Source organism: Anolis carolinensis, unplaced genomic scaffold (assembly GCF_035594765.1).
Source record: "Anolis carolinensis isolate JA03-04 unplaced genomic scaffold, rAnoCar3.1.pri scaffold_7, whole genome shotgun sequence".
Taxonomy (NCBI): domain Eukaryota; kingdom Metazoa; phylum Chordata; class Lepidosauria; order Squamata; family Dactyloidae; genus Anolis; species Anolis carolinensis.
The window spans coordinates 27,398,327-27,412,287 of NW_026943818.1; the positions used below are offsets into that span (position 1 = coordinate 27,398,327).

A 13,961-nucleotide genomic window follows, 5' to 3' on the forward strand; every position below is an offset into this window, starting at 1 on the left:
AGAACTCTGCCAATGTCTTCCACAAAGACCATCCTGCCCACCACCCAAGTGGTGGGACAATTTCATCCTAGATTTTCTGTTTTTCCTCCACCACAGACACCTCAGTGTTCCTTATGACATTGCAAGTTGTAGTGAGAGCTGTGAACATGTCCAAGAGCTCTGCCAATGTCCACAAACACCATCCTGCCCACCACACAAGTGGTGGGACAATTTCGTCCTAGATTTTCTGTTTTTCCTCCACCACAGACACCCCAGTTATAGAGAGCGCCGTGAACATGTCCAAGAGCTCTGCCAATGTCCTCCATAAACACCATCCTTCCCACCACCCACGTGGTGGGACAATTTCATCCTAGATTTTCTGCTTTTCCTCCACCACAGACACCCCAGTGTTCCTTATGACATTGCAAGTTATAGTGAGCGCCGTGAACATGTCCAATGTCTTCCACAAACACCATCCTGCTCACCACGCAAGTGAAGGCTTTCATTCGGGGACCATTGCATCCTGTTTCTTCTCCACCACAGACACCTCAGTGTTTCTGACTCTCCACTGCCTCTCCCTTAACCCTTTCCTATTCTTTTCTATGGCACACAACAAGGAATTAATTAGCAACTGAACATACGAGAGAGGTGTGGGGAGAATTCACCAACATCATAAACCTTAAGGACTGATGGAGTTTATCAGGGTTAACCTTGCATCATGGGAGTTGTAGTTCGCCCAAGCTATAAACAGGAAAGGCATTGGAGCGCCTGCAATGCTCAGATGTGGCCACTGGAGGGAGACAGAGCCCATAGGTAAACAAAGCACACAAGAGGACGAGCAGCCTTCTGGCCAATCAGAGCCAGCTCAGAGGGGCGGGGACTCCAAGGAGCAGCCAATCAGAGGAGCGGAAGGGAGGGGGCGGGGCTTGATTTGAACTTCTGCAAAGGAAGAGAGTGGGCGCGCCAGTTTTGCAAGCACTATATATATATCTATCTATCTATATATATATCTCCAAAGTAATCCAAAAGAAAGGTGAGTTTCTTTTGTTTTTCTCCTGATTAGGAAGCCTTCGTTGCATGCAAAATTAGAGTTTGGAAAAGTTCCTTTTTCTTTTGCACTGGGGGATTTTTCCCTGGAAAAAAAAGGGACTCGACATTCCTGATCTTTTGTCTCCATTATGACTGGGTGACTGTGAGTTTTCCGGGTTCCGGAAGCATTCTCTCCTGACGTTTCGCCCACACCTGTGGCAGGCATCCCCAGCGGTGGTGAGGTCTGTGGGAAACTAGGCCAGTGGGGTTTATATGCCTGTGCAATTGGCAACCTTGATTAGCATTGAGTAGAGTCGCAGTCTCAAAGCCTGGGGGGAATCCTTTGCTGGGAAGTGTTAGCTGGCCCCGATTGTTTCCTGTCTGGAATTCCACCGTTGGGGAATGCTCTCCCGGGTGGGAGAAAGAACTCTTGAGACTGCAAGGCTATTCGATGCCAATCAAGGTTGCCAATTGCAACATTCACACTTGCGTCCAACAGGACGCAAGTGTGAATGTTGCAATTGGCAACCTTGATTGGCATCGAATAGCCTTGCAGTCTCAAAGCCTGGCTGCTTTCTGCCTGGGGGAATTATTATTATTATTTACTGCATTTATATAGCGCTTTTCTCACCCCTGGGGGGACTCAAAGCGGTTTACAACATAATGGCAAAATGCCAACCATACATTAGAAAACATTAGAAAATTAGAATCCGTTGTTCTGAAGTGTTAGCTGGCCCTGATTGTTTCCTGCCTGGAATTCCCCTGTTTTCCGAGTGTCGTTGTTTATTTACTGTCCTGGTTTTAGAGTTTGTAACCTTCATTAGCATTGAATAGCCTTGCAGTCTCAAAGCCTGACTACTTCCTGCCTGAGGGAATCCTTTGCTAGGAGGTATTAGCTGGCCCTGATTGTTTCCTGCCTGGAATTCCCCTGTTTTCTGAGTGTCGTTGTTTACTCACTATCCTGATTTTAGAGTTTTTAACCTTCATTAGCATTGAATAGCCTCGCAGTCTCAAAGCCTGGATGCTTTCTGCCTGAGGGAATCCTTTGCTAGGAGGTATTAGCTGGCCTTGATTGTACCCTGCCTGGAATTCCCCTGTTTTCTGAGTGTCGTTGTATATTTACTGTTTTTAACCTTCATTAGCATTGAATAGCCTCGCAGTCTCAAAGCCTGGCTGCTTCCTGCCTGAGGGAATCCTTTGCTAGGAGGTATTAGCTGGCCCTGATTGTTTCCTGCCTGGAATTCCCCTGTTTTCCGAGTGTCGTTCTTTATTTACTGTCCTGATTTTAGAGTTTTTTAAATACTGGTAATGAGATTGTGTTCATGTTCATGGTTTCCTCCATTCTTTTGACATTGTCCACTTGTAGACTTGTCCACACTTGCGTGGTATACGGTAGACTCCTGCAAGGAAAAGGCCTCAGAAATAGCCAGGCCTCTCTGAGTACAGAGCCATCCTTTTTTTCAGCCAATACTCTGAAGACTCGCGCACATAGAGAGAAAATTGTTCAAACCGGTTCTCCAGCAGCAGGATAGCAACAGTTGCAAACCAATTCCCAGATCCTTGCAAACTCAGCCCATCAGCTTTGTGCATTTGATTTTCCAGTTAAGGCACATATAGTATCTTTGGAAACCCTGACTCACACACACACACACACAGAAACCTGTTCAAACCGGTTCTCCAGCAGCAGGATAGCAACAGTTGCAAACCAGTTCCCAGGTCCTTGCAAACTCAGCCAATTGGCTTCATGAATTTGATTTTCCAGTTAACACACATATAGTATCTTTGCAAACCCTGACTTACACACACACACACATAGAAACCTGTTCAAACCGGTTCTCCAGCAGCAGGATAGCAACAGTTGCAAACCAATTCCCAGATCCTTGCAAACCCAGCCCATCAGCTTTGTGCGTTTGATTTTCCAGTTAACGCACATATTGTATCTTTGCAAACCCTGACTCACACACACACACAGAGAAACCTGTTCAAACCGGTTCTCCAGTAGCAGGATAGCAACAGTTGGAAATCAATTCCCAGGTCCTTGCGAACTCAACCCATCAGCTTCGTGCATTTGATTTTCCAGTTAACACACATATAGTATCTTTGCAAACCCTGACTCACATACACACACACACAGAAACCTGTTCAAACCGGTTCTCCAGCAGCAGGATAGCAACAGTTGCAAACCAATTCCCAGATCCTTGCAAACTCAGCCAATTGGCTTCATGAATTTGATTTTCCAGTTAACACACATATAGTATCTTTGCAAACCCTGACTCTCACACACACACACACACACACACACACAGAAACCTGTTCAAACCGGTTCTCCAGCAGCAGGATAGCAACAGTTGCAAACCAATTCCCAGATCCTTGCAAACCCAGCCCATCAGCTTCGTGCATTTGATTTCCCAGTTAACACACATATGGTATCTTTGCAAACCATGACTCACACACACACACAGAGAAACCTGTTCAAACCGGTTCTCCAGCAGCAGGATAGCAACAGTTGCAAACCAATTCCCAGGTCCTTGCAAACTCCTCCCATCAGCTTCATGCATTTGATTTTCCAGTTAACGCACATATAGTATCTTTCAAACCCTGACTCTCTCTCTCTCTCTCTCACACACACACACAGAGAAACATGCTCAAACCGGTTCTCGAGCAGCAGGATAGCAACAGTTGCAAACCAATTCCTAGATCCTTGTAAATTCAGCCCATCAGCTTCATGCATTTGATTTTCCAGTTGACACACATATAGTATCTTTCAAACCCTGACTCTCTATCTCTCTCTCACACACACACACAGAGAAACATGTTCAAACCGGTTCTCCAGCAGCAGGATAGCAACAGTTGCAAACCAATCCCCAGATCCTTGCAAATTCAGCCCATCAGCTTCATGCATTTGATTTTCCATTTGACACACATATAGTATCTTTGCAAACCAGTGACTGCAGAGGGAAGCTGAGGAAGAAACACAACCTACAAACTATCTACTGACCCACCAAGAAAATACCTACCAACGGTATATTACTCATGGTAGATATGGGCTAGTAACTTGACCCAACTTAACTGGATTTCCCGTTTTCCCCTCAAGAAAGGGCAAGAGCATGGCCTCCTTGGCTTGGCGGCAGCACCAGATCCTCCCCGATTTGGAGGAGAGTCCAGAGCCGGACCGGTTCCGGAAGAAGCCCTCCTTGGACCTTCGCCGCTCCCTCCGCAAGAGGATGCCCCTCCGGGAAACCGGGGTCAATTTCGCCGAAAACCCGACCTGGGAAAGCCTGGAGGCCAAGGAGAAGCCGGGCCGCCTCCGGAGCAGCCTCAAGAAAGCCTTCGGGGCCGCCTCACAGGTGTGGAGCCTTTCACACTCGTGTGTTCCTGTTATGTGCCTACCGCCCCCTTTCCGGAAAAAATATTACTCCGCCCCCTGGAAAGGGGGCGTGGCTTAGAGGGGTGGGCGTGGCTCCTGCTCAAGAGGGCGGGGCCACAAATGGGTTGCCAGGACTGGGATGGGCGGATTTACGAGCTCTGAGGCAGGGCTGAGCTTCTATCCCTGTCCTGGACACAGGGGGCGGAGCTAGATAAGGGGGCGGGGCCTCTTCCCAAGTGCCTGACGGGGCTGGATCTCTATACCCCGCCCCTGTGTTCTAACAAGCACCTCAGGAGAGCATGAAAACAAAGCCGTAATGAAGACTCTGAAGATCGGGCTGCAAAGATTTCAGCACAAGCCAGGGAAGGTGGTCACACTAAGACCTGCTCGTACTCACTCCGTGGGGTGGTGCATGGTCCCCTTTGCCGTCCTCCTCCTCCTCCTCCTCTTGGGAAGAGGCCCCGCCCCTAGCCCCGCCCTTTAGTCCCAAAAGGCCTCTCAGGAGAGGTATAGAGGCTCAGCCCTGTCTTGGGCTCTTGGAAGTAGGCCCCGCCCCCTTCCCTAGCTCCGCCCTCTGTGTCCCAACAAGAGCCTCAGGAGAGGTATAGGTGCTCAGCCCTGTCTCAGGCTCTTGGGAAGAGGCCCCGCCCCCACCCCTAGCCCCGCCTTTTAGTCCTAAAAGGCCTCTCAGGAGAAGTATAGAGGCTCAGCCCTGTCTCAGGCTCTTGGAAGTAGGCCCCTCCCCCTTCCCTAGCTCCGCCCTCTGTGTCCCAACAAGCGCCTCAGGAGAGGTATAGATGCTCAGCCCTGTCTCAGGCTCTTGGGAAGAGGCCCCGCCCCCACCCCTAGCCCCACCCTTTAGTCCCAAAAGGCCTCTCAGGAGAAGTATAGAGGCTCAGCCCTGTCTCGGGCTCTTGGAAGTAGGCCCCTCCCCCTTCCCTAGCTCCGCCCTCTGTGTCCCAACAAGCGCCTCAGGAGAGGTATAGATGCTCAGCCCTGTCTCAGGCTCTTGGGAAGAAGCCACACCCTTTCCTCTAGCTCCGCCCCCTGTGTGTCCTAACAGGCGCCTTAGGTGCTCAGCCCTGTCTCTGGCACTTGGGAAGAGGCCCCGCCCCTCCCCTGGCCCCGCCCCCATGTCCTAATGAAATGGCAGACAAAGGTTTGAGGAAATGAGACAAAGAGAGTTCCGGTGGCTGTAGAAAAAATGACGTTTATTCTCAGTGGCCAGTGAGAATATAGCAATAAGAAAAGGAGACCTTCTCCTGCAATCAGGAAAGCGAAGGTACCAGAACAAAGAATCACAGGTTCTTATATACCCTTTTCCCTCCATCTACTACATCATCTAGGCCAGGGGTCCCCAACCTAAGGCCCGGGGGCCGGATGCAGCCCTTCGGGGTCATTTACCTGGCCCCCGCCCTCAGTTTTATAATATAATATATTGTATATACATATAATATTGATAATAATATTATAATGTAATACAATATAACACTAATAATACCATATAATATTATTAATTATAGATTCTGTATTACATATAATATTGCTAATAATATTACAGTATAGTGGTATAGTTCAGTATAGTAATATATAATGCTAATATTGTGCTATGCTAATAATATAATATATTGTATGTACATATAATTTGTAAGCCACTCTGAGTCCCCTGAGAAGGGTGAGAAGGGTGTGATACAAATGTAATAAATAAATGCAGTAAATAAATAAATAATAAATACAGTAGAGTCTCACTTATCCCAGCTAAACGGGCCGGCCGAAGCTTGGATGAGCGAATAACTTGGATAATAAGGAGGGATTAAGGAAAAGCCTATTAAACATCAAATTAGGTTATGATTTTACAAATTAAGCACCAAAACTACATGTTATACAACAAATTTGACAGAAAAAGTAGTTCAATACGCAGTAATGTTATGTTGTAATTACTGTATTTACGAATTTAGCACCAAAATATCATGATGTATTGAAAACATTGACTACAAAAATGGCCTGGATTATCCAGAGGCTTGGATAAGCGAGGCTTGGATTAGTGAGACTCTACTGTAAATACATTTTAGACTTAGGCTGGCCCAAAGTCTGAAATGTCTTGAAGGCACACAACAACAACAACAACAACAACAATCCCAATTAACTTGACTATCTCATTGGCCAGAAGCAGAACCACACTTCCCATTGAAATCCTGATAAATGTATGTTGGTTAAAATTGTTTTCATTTTTAAATATTGTATTTTTCTTTCATTGTTGTTGTTGTTGTTGTTTTTGCACTACAAATAAGACATGTGCAGTCTGCATCGGAATTTGTTCGTATTTTTTTTTCAAATGATAATCCGGCCCCTCAACAGTCTGAAGGATTGTGGACTGGCCCTCGGCTTAAAAAGTTTGAGGACCCCTGATCTAGGCATTATCCATCACCAGTTAGTGTCAAAAAAGTCTTACTTTGCACTTACTAAAAAGCTATTTTTGCATTTTCCTGAAATATAGACTACTTTCAAGACCTCTGACCCTCCATTAGCCTTATCTCTGGAATTCTCATCTCAGCTTTTAGGGCTCCCCCTCATCCTCCATTAATTAAGGAATTTCCTCTCTACCTTAGCTTGTCAGAAAAAGTAATTAGTAGACATGTCCGATCGATGAAAAAAAATGTTTCAATTCTCGTTTCTAAAGTAGGGGGCACTGGCACTTCGATATAGAAGTATTTCCGATTTTTTCACCCAAAAATTTCGGATATTTCCGAAAATTCGCAATGATTCTCAATGTCTCTAAATTGGCCGACGCGCATGCGCAATCGCCAAAAAAAAAAAAGGAACCGAGGGGAGGGGGACTTTTACAGGGCTCTCCCGCTCTCATTTCTTGAACTATCCTCATCAACACTAGCCCCCACCTTTGCGTCCATCGTGGAAGCTTCTGATTGGCTGGGGAGCGGCAGCCATGTTAGGCTGCACTAAGCTCCCATTCAAGGTAGGTTTCAGAAACAAAAAAAAAATTAAAAATATTTTTAAAAATATATTTTTAAAAAAAATTTGGGGAAAAAAATTAACGAAACATTAAGAGACAATTAGAGAATGGGCCAACAATGGTTCGAATTACATTGCTGGTTGCGCTGTGAGACAATGTCTCGGAATGTGTATCAAAAAGCGAGAACAATCCGAAATAATTCCGATATACGATTCAGAACGATTTTTTGGACATGTCTAGTAATTAGTATTCCTCCATGGCGCCAGGTCTTATCTTGACATCCCAAAAAGCCTTAATTTGTCTCTTGTCCATTAGCTTATCTAGTCTTGTTGACACTTAACATATGTCTCTGGCACTTAGGGTGAACTTTGGTCTTTGCTATGGGGAGAGATCTATTTGCTAGGGCAGAATGTATTTTTGGGCTATAGGCATACAATTCTGCTTGCGATTACATTTTTCCTATTTCTAGTTCTTAACATGATTATATTCAATATATAGTTTCCAATACAAGTATTATATTTTCCCAATGCACCTTCATCACTAATAGGTGCCATCACCACCCCCCTGGATCGCTCCAGCACCCACCGGGGGGCGGTAGCACCCACTTTGGGAATCACTGCTTTGGGGTCTCGGTTGAGAGAGAAAAGCAAGGAAATAATAATACTACAATAAACATATTTCTATATCAACTTTGGAATTAATTAATTAACCATTTTAGATGCATTTTAGATAGCACAAAACCAAAACGGACAGAAAATACGTCCTAAATAAGGGATTTTTATCCCGCCTTTCCCCAATGTAGGAACTCAAGACAGCTAGCGATAACTACAAAGCATTATTATTATTATTATTATTATTATTATTATTATTATTATTATTATTTTATTATGACACAGCAAACAAGATAGAGATGCTGGATTTCGTATCACAAAATCACAAGTCAAACACTTCCCAAGTGTCTAGGACTGTGTGATGTATTTTCGGATGATGCAGATCCCAGTCGGGTGGCCTTTTGCAGTTGGCAGATCGTGATTTTGTCAATGTCTATTGTTTCCAAATGCTGGCTGAGATCTTTTGGGAGGGCACCCAGTGTGCCCATCACCACCGGGACCACCGGCACTGGTTTCTGCCAGAGTCTCTGAAGTTCAATCTTTTTTTTTTAAAATAGTTTTATTGAGTTTCCAGATAATATTTACAGTGAGACTGTGAGAACAAACAAAGTCGTTAAAAGTATAAGTGCAGTGAGTAATAGAAGGGGGAAAGGGAGAAGGGAAGGAAGAGAGAAAGAAGAAGAAGAATTTTTTTTAATAAAATGAAATAAAAGAAATAAAAAATAAAATTTGTCACTTCCATCTTTTACACAGATACTTAAAGTAGTTACAGTCTTTGGTCCATTTGTTTAATCATCTATTCATATTATCTAAGTCAATATCAGCCTCTTCTTTATCTTTCCTCATTGTCAATTCACTTTCTTTAAGGGTTAGATTATCACCCTCATTTGTCTCTCCATCAAATATTTTTTTATCACGTCCCAGTTTGTTTGTCTTTTCGGAATGCCGTAATTATTTTTTAGTAAATATGTCAATTTGTCCATATTCATTATTTCCAAAACCTTATTCCGCCAACAGCTCAACTTCGGGATTTCTTTCTTTTTCCAATAACTGGCATATACTATTCTTGCCGCCGTAGTGAGATAACTGAAAAGTATTTCTTTATTTTTATCACTTTTGATGTCAAGCATCCCCAAGAGAAAATGTTTGGGATCCAGTTCTATATTAATTTGCAACATCTTTTGTATTTCTTGCTGAATTTTCTTCCAATAGTTTTTCGCCTCCTTGCAAGTCCACCAACAGTGGAAAAAGGTTCCCACTTGGTCCTTGCATTTCCAGCATTTATTTGAATTTTTATTATTAAAATTTGCTAATCTTTGGGGAGTCAGATACCAGCGATAAAATATTTTAATCCAGTTTTCTTTCAATTCTATTGCATAAGGTGAGTTTTAATCTGGAGTTCCAGGCCTTTTCCCATTCCTCTAAGTATATTGTTTCCCCTAGGTTTTGGGCCCACTTAATCATGTTTTCTTTTATTGGGACCGTTTCCGTTTCCCATTCAAGTAATTTTGTGTAAATTATGGATATTTGTTTTTTTCCAATTTCATTATCTTGTCCCAAAAGCTCTCTTTTTCTTCGAATCCTAGTATTTTGTCTTTATTGTAATATTCTTTTAGTTGCATGTATTGGAACCATCCCACCTTACCGAATTTGTTATTAATCTCTTCTTGACTTTTTAAGATGTATCTCCCATTTTCCTTAGTTAAGATGTCGTTATATCTGGGCCAAATTTCTCCACCTGTTTCTCTCCTTTGGCATGCCTCCAAAGGGGAGATCCATCTTGGAGTTTTCTGGTATAGTTTATTTTTGTATTTTTCCCAAATTTTTAGAAGCGAGGATCGAATGAAATGATTGCCAAAAATTTTTTCCGTCAATTTTTTCCCGTACCACAAATATGCGTGCCATCCTGCCCTTAGGTCTATTCCTTCTAATGTTATAATTCTATTATTTCCCAGTGTCGACCAATCTTTCACCCATACAAGGCCACATGCGTCATGGTACAGTTGCAGGTCTGGGAGGCCTAATCCTCCTCTTTTCTTGTCATCTATCATATAAATTCTTTTAATTCTGGGTTTCCCCCCCCCCCAAATAAATTTGGCAAGTTCCTTCTTCCAATTTCTAAATTTCTGTGTACTTCTAATAATGGGGATATTTTGAAAAAGGAATAGTAGTTTGGGCAAGATAGTCATTTTTATTACCGATATTCTGCCTAATAGTGATAAGTTCGCATACTTCCATATTTCCATGTCCTTTTTTATCTCTTTCCATTTATAATCGTAGTTGTTCTCTAGTAGTTGGGAGTTCCTTGCCGTTATGATTATACCTAAGTATTTTATTTTTTTCCTAATCTGTATCCCTGAAACTTTTACCAGTTCTTCTTGTCTTGATTTTGTCAAGTTTTTTGGTAATAACATAGTCTTCTCCGAATTTATCCTTAGTCCTGAGACTTCCCCGAACTCTTTTATTTTAGTTAGCCAAAATTGTATTGTGTTTATAGGATCGTCTATTATGCAAATGAGGTCGTCAGCGAAGGCCCTGAATTTATAATTGTACTTTCTTATTTTTGCTCCTTTCAACCTGGGATCATCTCTGATATTTCTTAAGAGGATTTCCAATGAGAAGATGAACAGCAGAGGGGATAAGGGGCATCCCTGTCTAGTTCCTTTACATATTTTAAAATTCTGTGATTCCAGTGAATTTATTTTTATTTTTGCTTCTTGTTTGTCATAAATTTGGTTAATCGCATTCATAAATTTGTAGCCCATATCCAATTCACTAATTAACAATTTGAAAAAGTCCCAATTCAAATTATCGAAGGCTTTTTCCATATCAATAGTGAGTAGAGCCAATTCATCTTTTTATGTAAATTCGTAGTATTCAGTTATGTTTATTATTTCTCTTACATTGTCTTTCATTTGTCTTTTTGCCAGGAAACCCGTTTGCTCCTCTCCTATCCAATCATTGAGAAATTCTTTCATTCGCTCCGCTAATATAGCTGTAAAGATTTTATAGTCCGAATTCAGTAAAGATATTGGCCTATAATTTTTAACATTTTTGGGATCTTGTCCTTCCTTCGGAATCATCGTTATTATTGCTTTGCGCCACGAGTCTGGGACTTCTTGATCTTCTGAAGTTCAATCTTGAGGTCCTGTTGTTTTTCGTCAATGCGACTGTCACCTGAGATGGCGACATCAATGATCCAAACCTTTTTCTTTTCCACAACTGTGATGTCTGGTGTGCTGTGTTCCAGAACTTTGTCAGTCTGGATTCGGAAGTCTCACAGTATCTTTGCGTGCTCATTTTCCAATACTTTTGCAGGTTTGTGATCCCACCGGTTCTTTGCTGCTGGGCGGTGGTACTTGAGGCATAGGCTCCAATTGATCATTCGGGCCACATGGTTGTGCCTCTGTTTGTAGTCTGTCTGTGCGATTTTCTTACAGCAGCTGAGGATGTGATCAATGGTTTCGTCAGTTTCCTTGCACAGTCTGCAATAATAATAATAATAATAATAATAATAATAATTGTTTGCTGTTCGCCTGTGTAAATCCAATTCTGTTCCTGTTGAGATTAGAGCACCTGCAAGAATTAGCTCGGGGGACAGAACACACACCCTCTAAAGGTGTTTCTGGTTTCTCGTTTCAGAAAATCCAGGGCCACTGCCGAGGTCCGGCTCGGATGCTGGCGGCCTCCTTGGCCAAGATCCCGAATAACGACCCGCAAACCCGTTCCGCCCTCGCGCCCTCCACCCCGACCTCCAGGGCCAGGATAATGGGCTCTCCCTCGTCCGGGGAAGCGTCTCCCCTTCGGCTCCGGAGGGACCGCCTTCCGCTCCGGAGGTCCTTGAGGGCCGCTGCCTTGAGGAGCCCCTACGCCTCCCCTGCCTCCATCAGCCAAAGGAAGTGAGTGAGGTCCTTGCGCCCCTGGCCAGAACACCCCTCACTTTGGGACTTGTTCCCAAGATAAGACCTCTCTAGACATATCTGTGGTCCTCCAACACTACCCGATGGTCAACGTCCACCGCAAGTTGGCCATAGGATTCCTATAGTGGTCCTCCAGATGTTGGCTGTGGAATTGTATTGGAGGACCTAAGGATTCCTTGAGAGGTCCTCAAAACATTGGTTATAGAATTGTATTGGAGGACCTTACAATTCCTAGAGAGGACCTCCAAATATTGGCTATAGAATGATATTGCAGGAATTGAAGATTCCTAGAGAGATCCTCCAAACGTTGGTTAAAGAATTGTATTGCAGGACCTAAAGATTCTTAGAGAGATCCTCTAAATGTTGGTTAAAGAATTGTATTGCAGGACCTAAAGATTCCTAGAGAGATCCTCCAAAAATTGGTTATAGAATTGTATTGGAGGACCTAAAGATTCCTAGAGAGATCCTCTAAACGTTGGTTAAAGAATTATATTGCAGGACCTAAAAATTCCTAGAGAGGTCCTCCAAACATTGGTTATAGAATTGTGTTGGAGGACCTTAAGATTCCTAGAGAGATCCTCCAAAAATTGGTTATAGAATTGTATTGGAGGACCTAAAGATTCCTAGAGAGATCCTCTAAACCTTGGTTAAAGAATTGTGTTGGAGGACTTTAAGATTCCTAGAGAGATCCTCCAAACATTGGTTAAAGAATGGTATTGGAGGACCTTACGATTCCTAGAGAGATCCTCCAAACATTGGTTAAAGAATGGTATTGGAGGACCTAAAGGTTCCTAGAGAGATCCTCGAAACGTTGACTGTAGAATTGTATTGGAGGACCTGAAGATTCCTAGAGAGATCCTCGAAACGTTGGTTAAAGAATGGTATGGGAGGACCTGAAGATTCCTAGAGAGGTCCTCCAAACATTGGTTATAAAATTGTATTGGAGGGCCTAAAGATTCCTAGAGAGATCCTCCAAAAATTGGTTATAGAATTGTATTGGATGACCTAAAGATTCCTAGAGAGGTCCTCCAAACGTTGGCTATAGAATGGTATTGCAGGACTTGCTATAGAGTTGTATTGCAGGTGTCTGGTGTCCTCCAGCACAACTCTTACGTTCCACTTCCTCCAGAAGTGGACCATGGAGTTCACCCCGGAGGACTCTAGAAATCCCTAGAGAGGACTTACCGCTCTATTCCCGTTGCAGGCGATCCGACGGCGGCTTGGAGAGCGTCTCCCGCGGCATCCGGCGCCTCAAGCGCCTCTCGCAAGCCTTCAACGACATCATCGTCCAAGAAGAGAGGTGAGCGTCCATTTCTGGGGGGTGGAAATGGAGGGGTCTCTTCCGATTTGGGGGGTCTCGTCCCGCTTTGATTGTGTTCAAAGATGCCCTAAAGTTTTTGCATTGGACTAGGACTCCATCGAGGATTAATCCGAATCCCGTATTGCTTTCTCTTTTCTCCCCCATTGATCTTTCCCATCTTTGTTTCATAGCGACATGACAGTGTCACTCATTTGTCATTGAAGATTTAAAATGCCATCCAGGTAAATGCAAAAATACGTTGGGTTTGCTCTTCTTATTTTTAACTGCTTGGAAAACAAAACAAAAACTCCTAACGAACACGTTCCTTTTTGCATGGAAAACCCGCCACCCCCACAGCCCTCGTCTTAACCAGGATGACGTGCATGCCGATCCCCAACCCTTTTCGATACCGTTCGCAGTGATAATATTAATATAGACCGGGAATAAATCCGCGTCCTCCGCTACGAATATCATTTCCTTGCTTCCCTTGCAGAGAGCAGGCCGTGCTCAACTACTACCAAGCCGTGGCCCGGAACATGCGGGAGGCGCAACGGCGGACGCGGGTCCCGTCCCGGTGGAACCTCCGGAAACAGGCAGAAGAAAGGTGGCGGAGGATCCGCACCGTGGCCGGCCCCGCCCTGCACCACTGACCCCCTCTCGGTCCTGAGTTCTCTCTGTGTCTCGGAATTATGGAATAAACAAAACACTACGTCAAGGCCTCCCTTACGTGAAAATAAAATGGCCCAAATCAGAGTTCCCTCACATGGAAACTTCCCTCAAATCG

General features: G+C 43.8%; 1 protein-coding gene across 2 annotated transcripts; it reads left to right on the forward strand.

Annotated features, from left to right (window-relative positions):
* The first annotated feature begins 877 nt into the window (after window positions 1-877).
* On the forward strand, window positions 878-13,930 carry pimreg (PICALM interacting mitotic regulator). Of its 2 annotated transcripts, XM_062959758.1 has the most exons (6): window positions 878-1,012; window positions 4,103-4,355; window positions 11,600-11,856; window positions 13,082-13,177; window positions 13,369-13,419; window positions 13,671-13,768. In XM_062959758.1, exons 2-5 carry the CDS (start codon window positions 4,116-4,118, stop codon window positions 13,397-13,399), a joined length of 624 nt encoding a protein of 207 aa, XP_062815828.1. In that variant the 5' UTR covers window positions 878-1,012; window positions 4,103-4,115; the 3' UTR covers window positions 13,400-13,419; window positions 13,671-13,768. The 2 variants fall into 2 exon arrangements, with proteins under 2 accessions (XP_062815828.1, XP_062815827.1); XM_062959757.1 differs by lacking the exon at window positions 13,369-13,419 and having other exon boundaries at window positions 13,671-13,930.
* Window positions 13,931-13,961: the final 31 nt, after the last annotated feature.

Bases quoted from the DNA above. Each gene is read 5' to 3' on its own strand.
- pimreg (XM_062959757.1), top strand. From the start codon at position 4,116: ATGGCCTCCTTGGCTTGGCGGCAGCACCAGATCCTCCCCGATTTGGAG. The intron at 4,356-11,599 runs GTGTGGAGCCTT...TTCTCGTTTCAG, and splicing joins CCTTCGGGGCCGCCTCACAG to AAAATCCAGGGCCACTGCCG. The intron at 11,857-13,081 runs GTGAGTGAGGTC...TTCCCGTTGCAG, and splicing joins GCCTCCATCAGCCAAAGGAA to GCGATCCGACGGCGGCTTGG.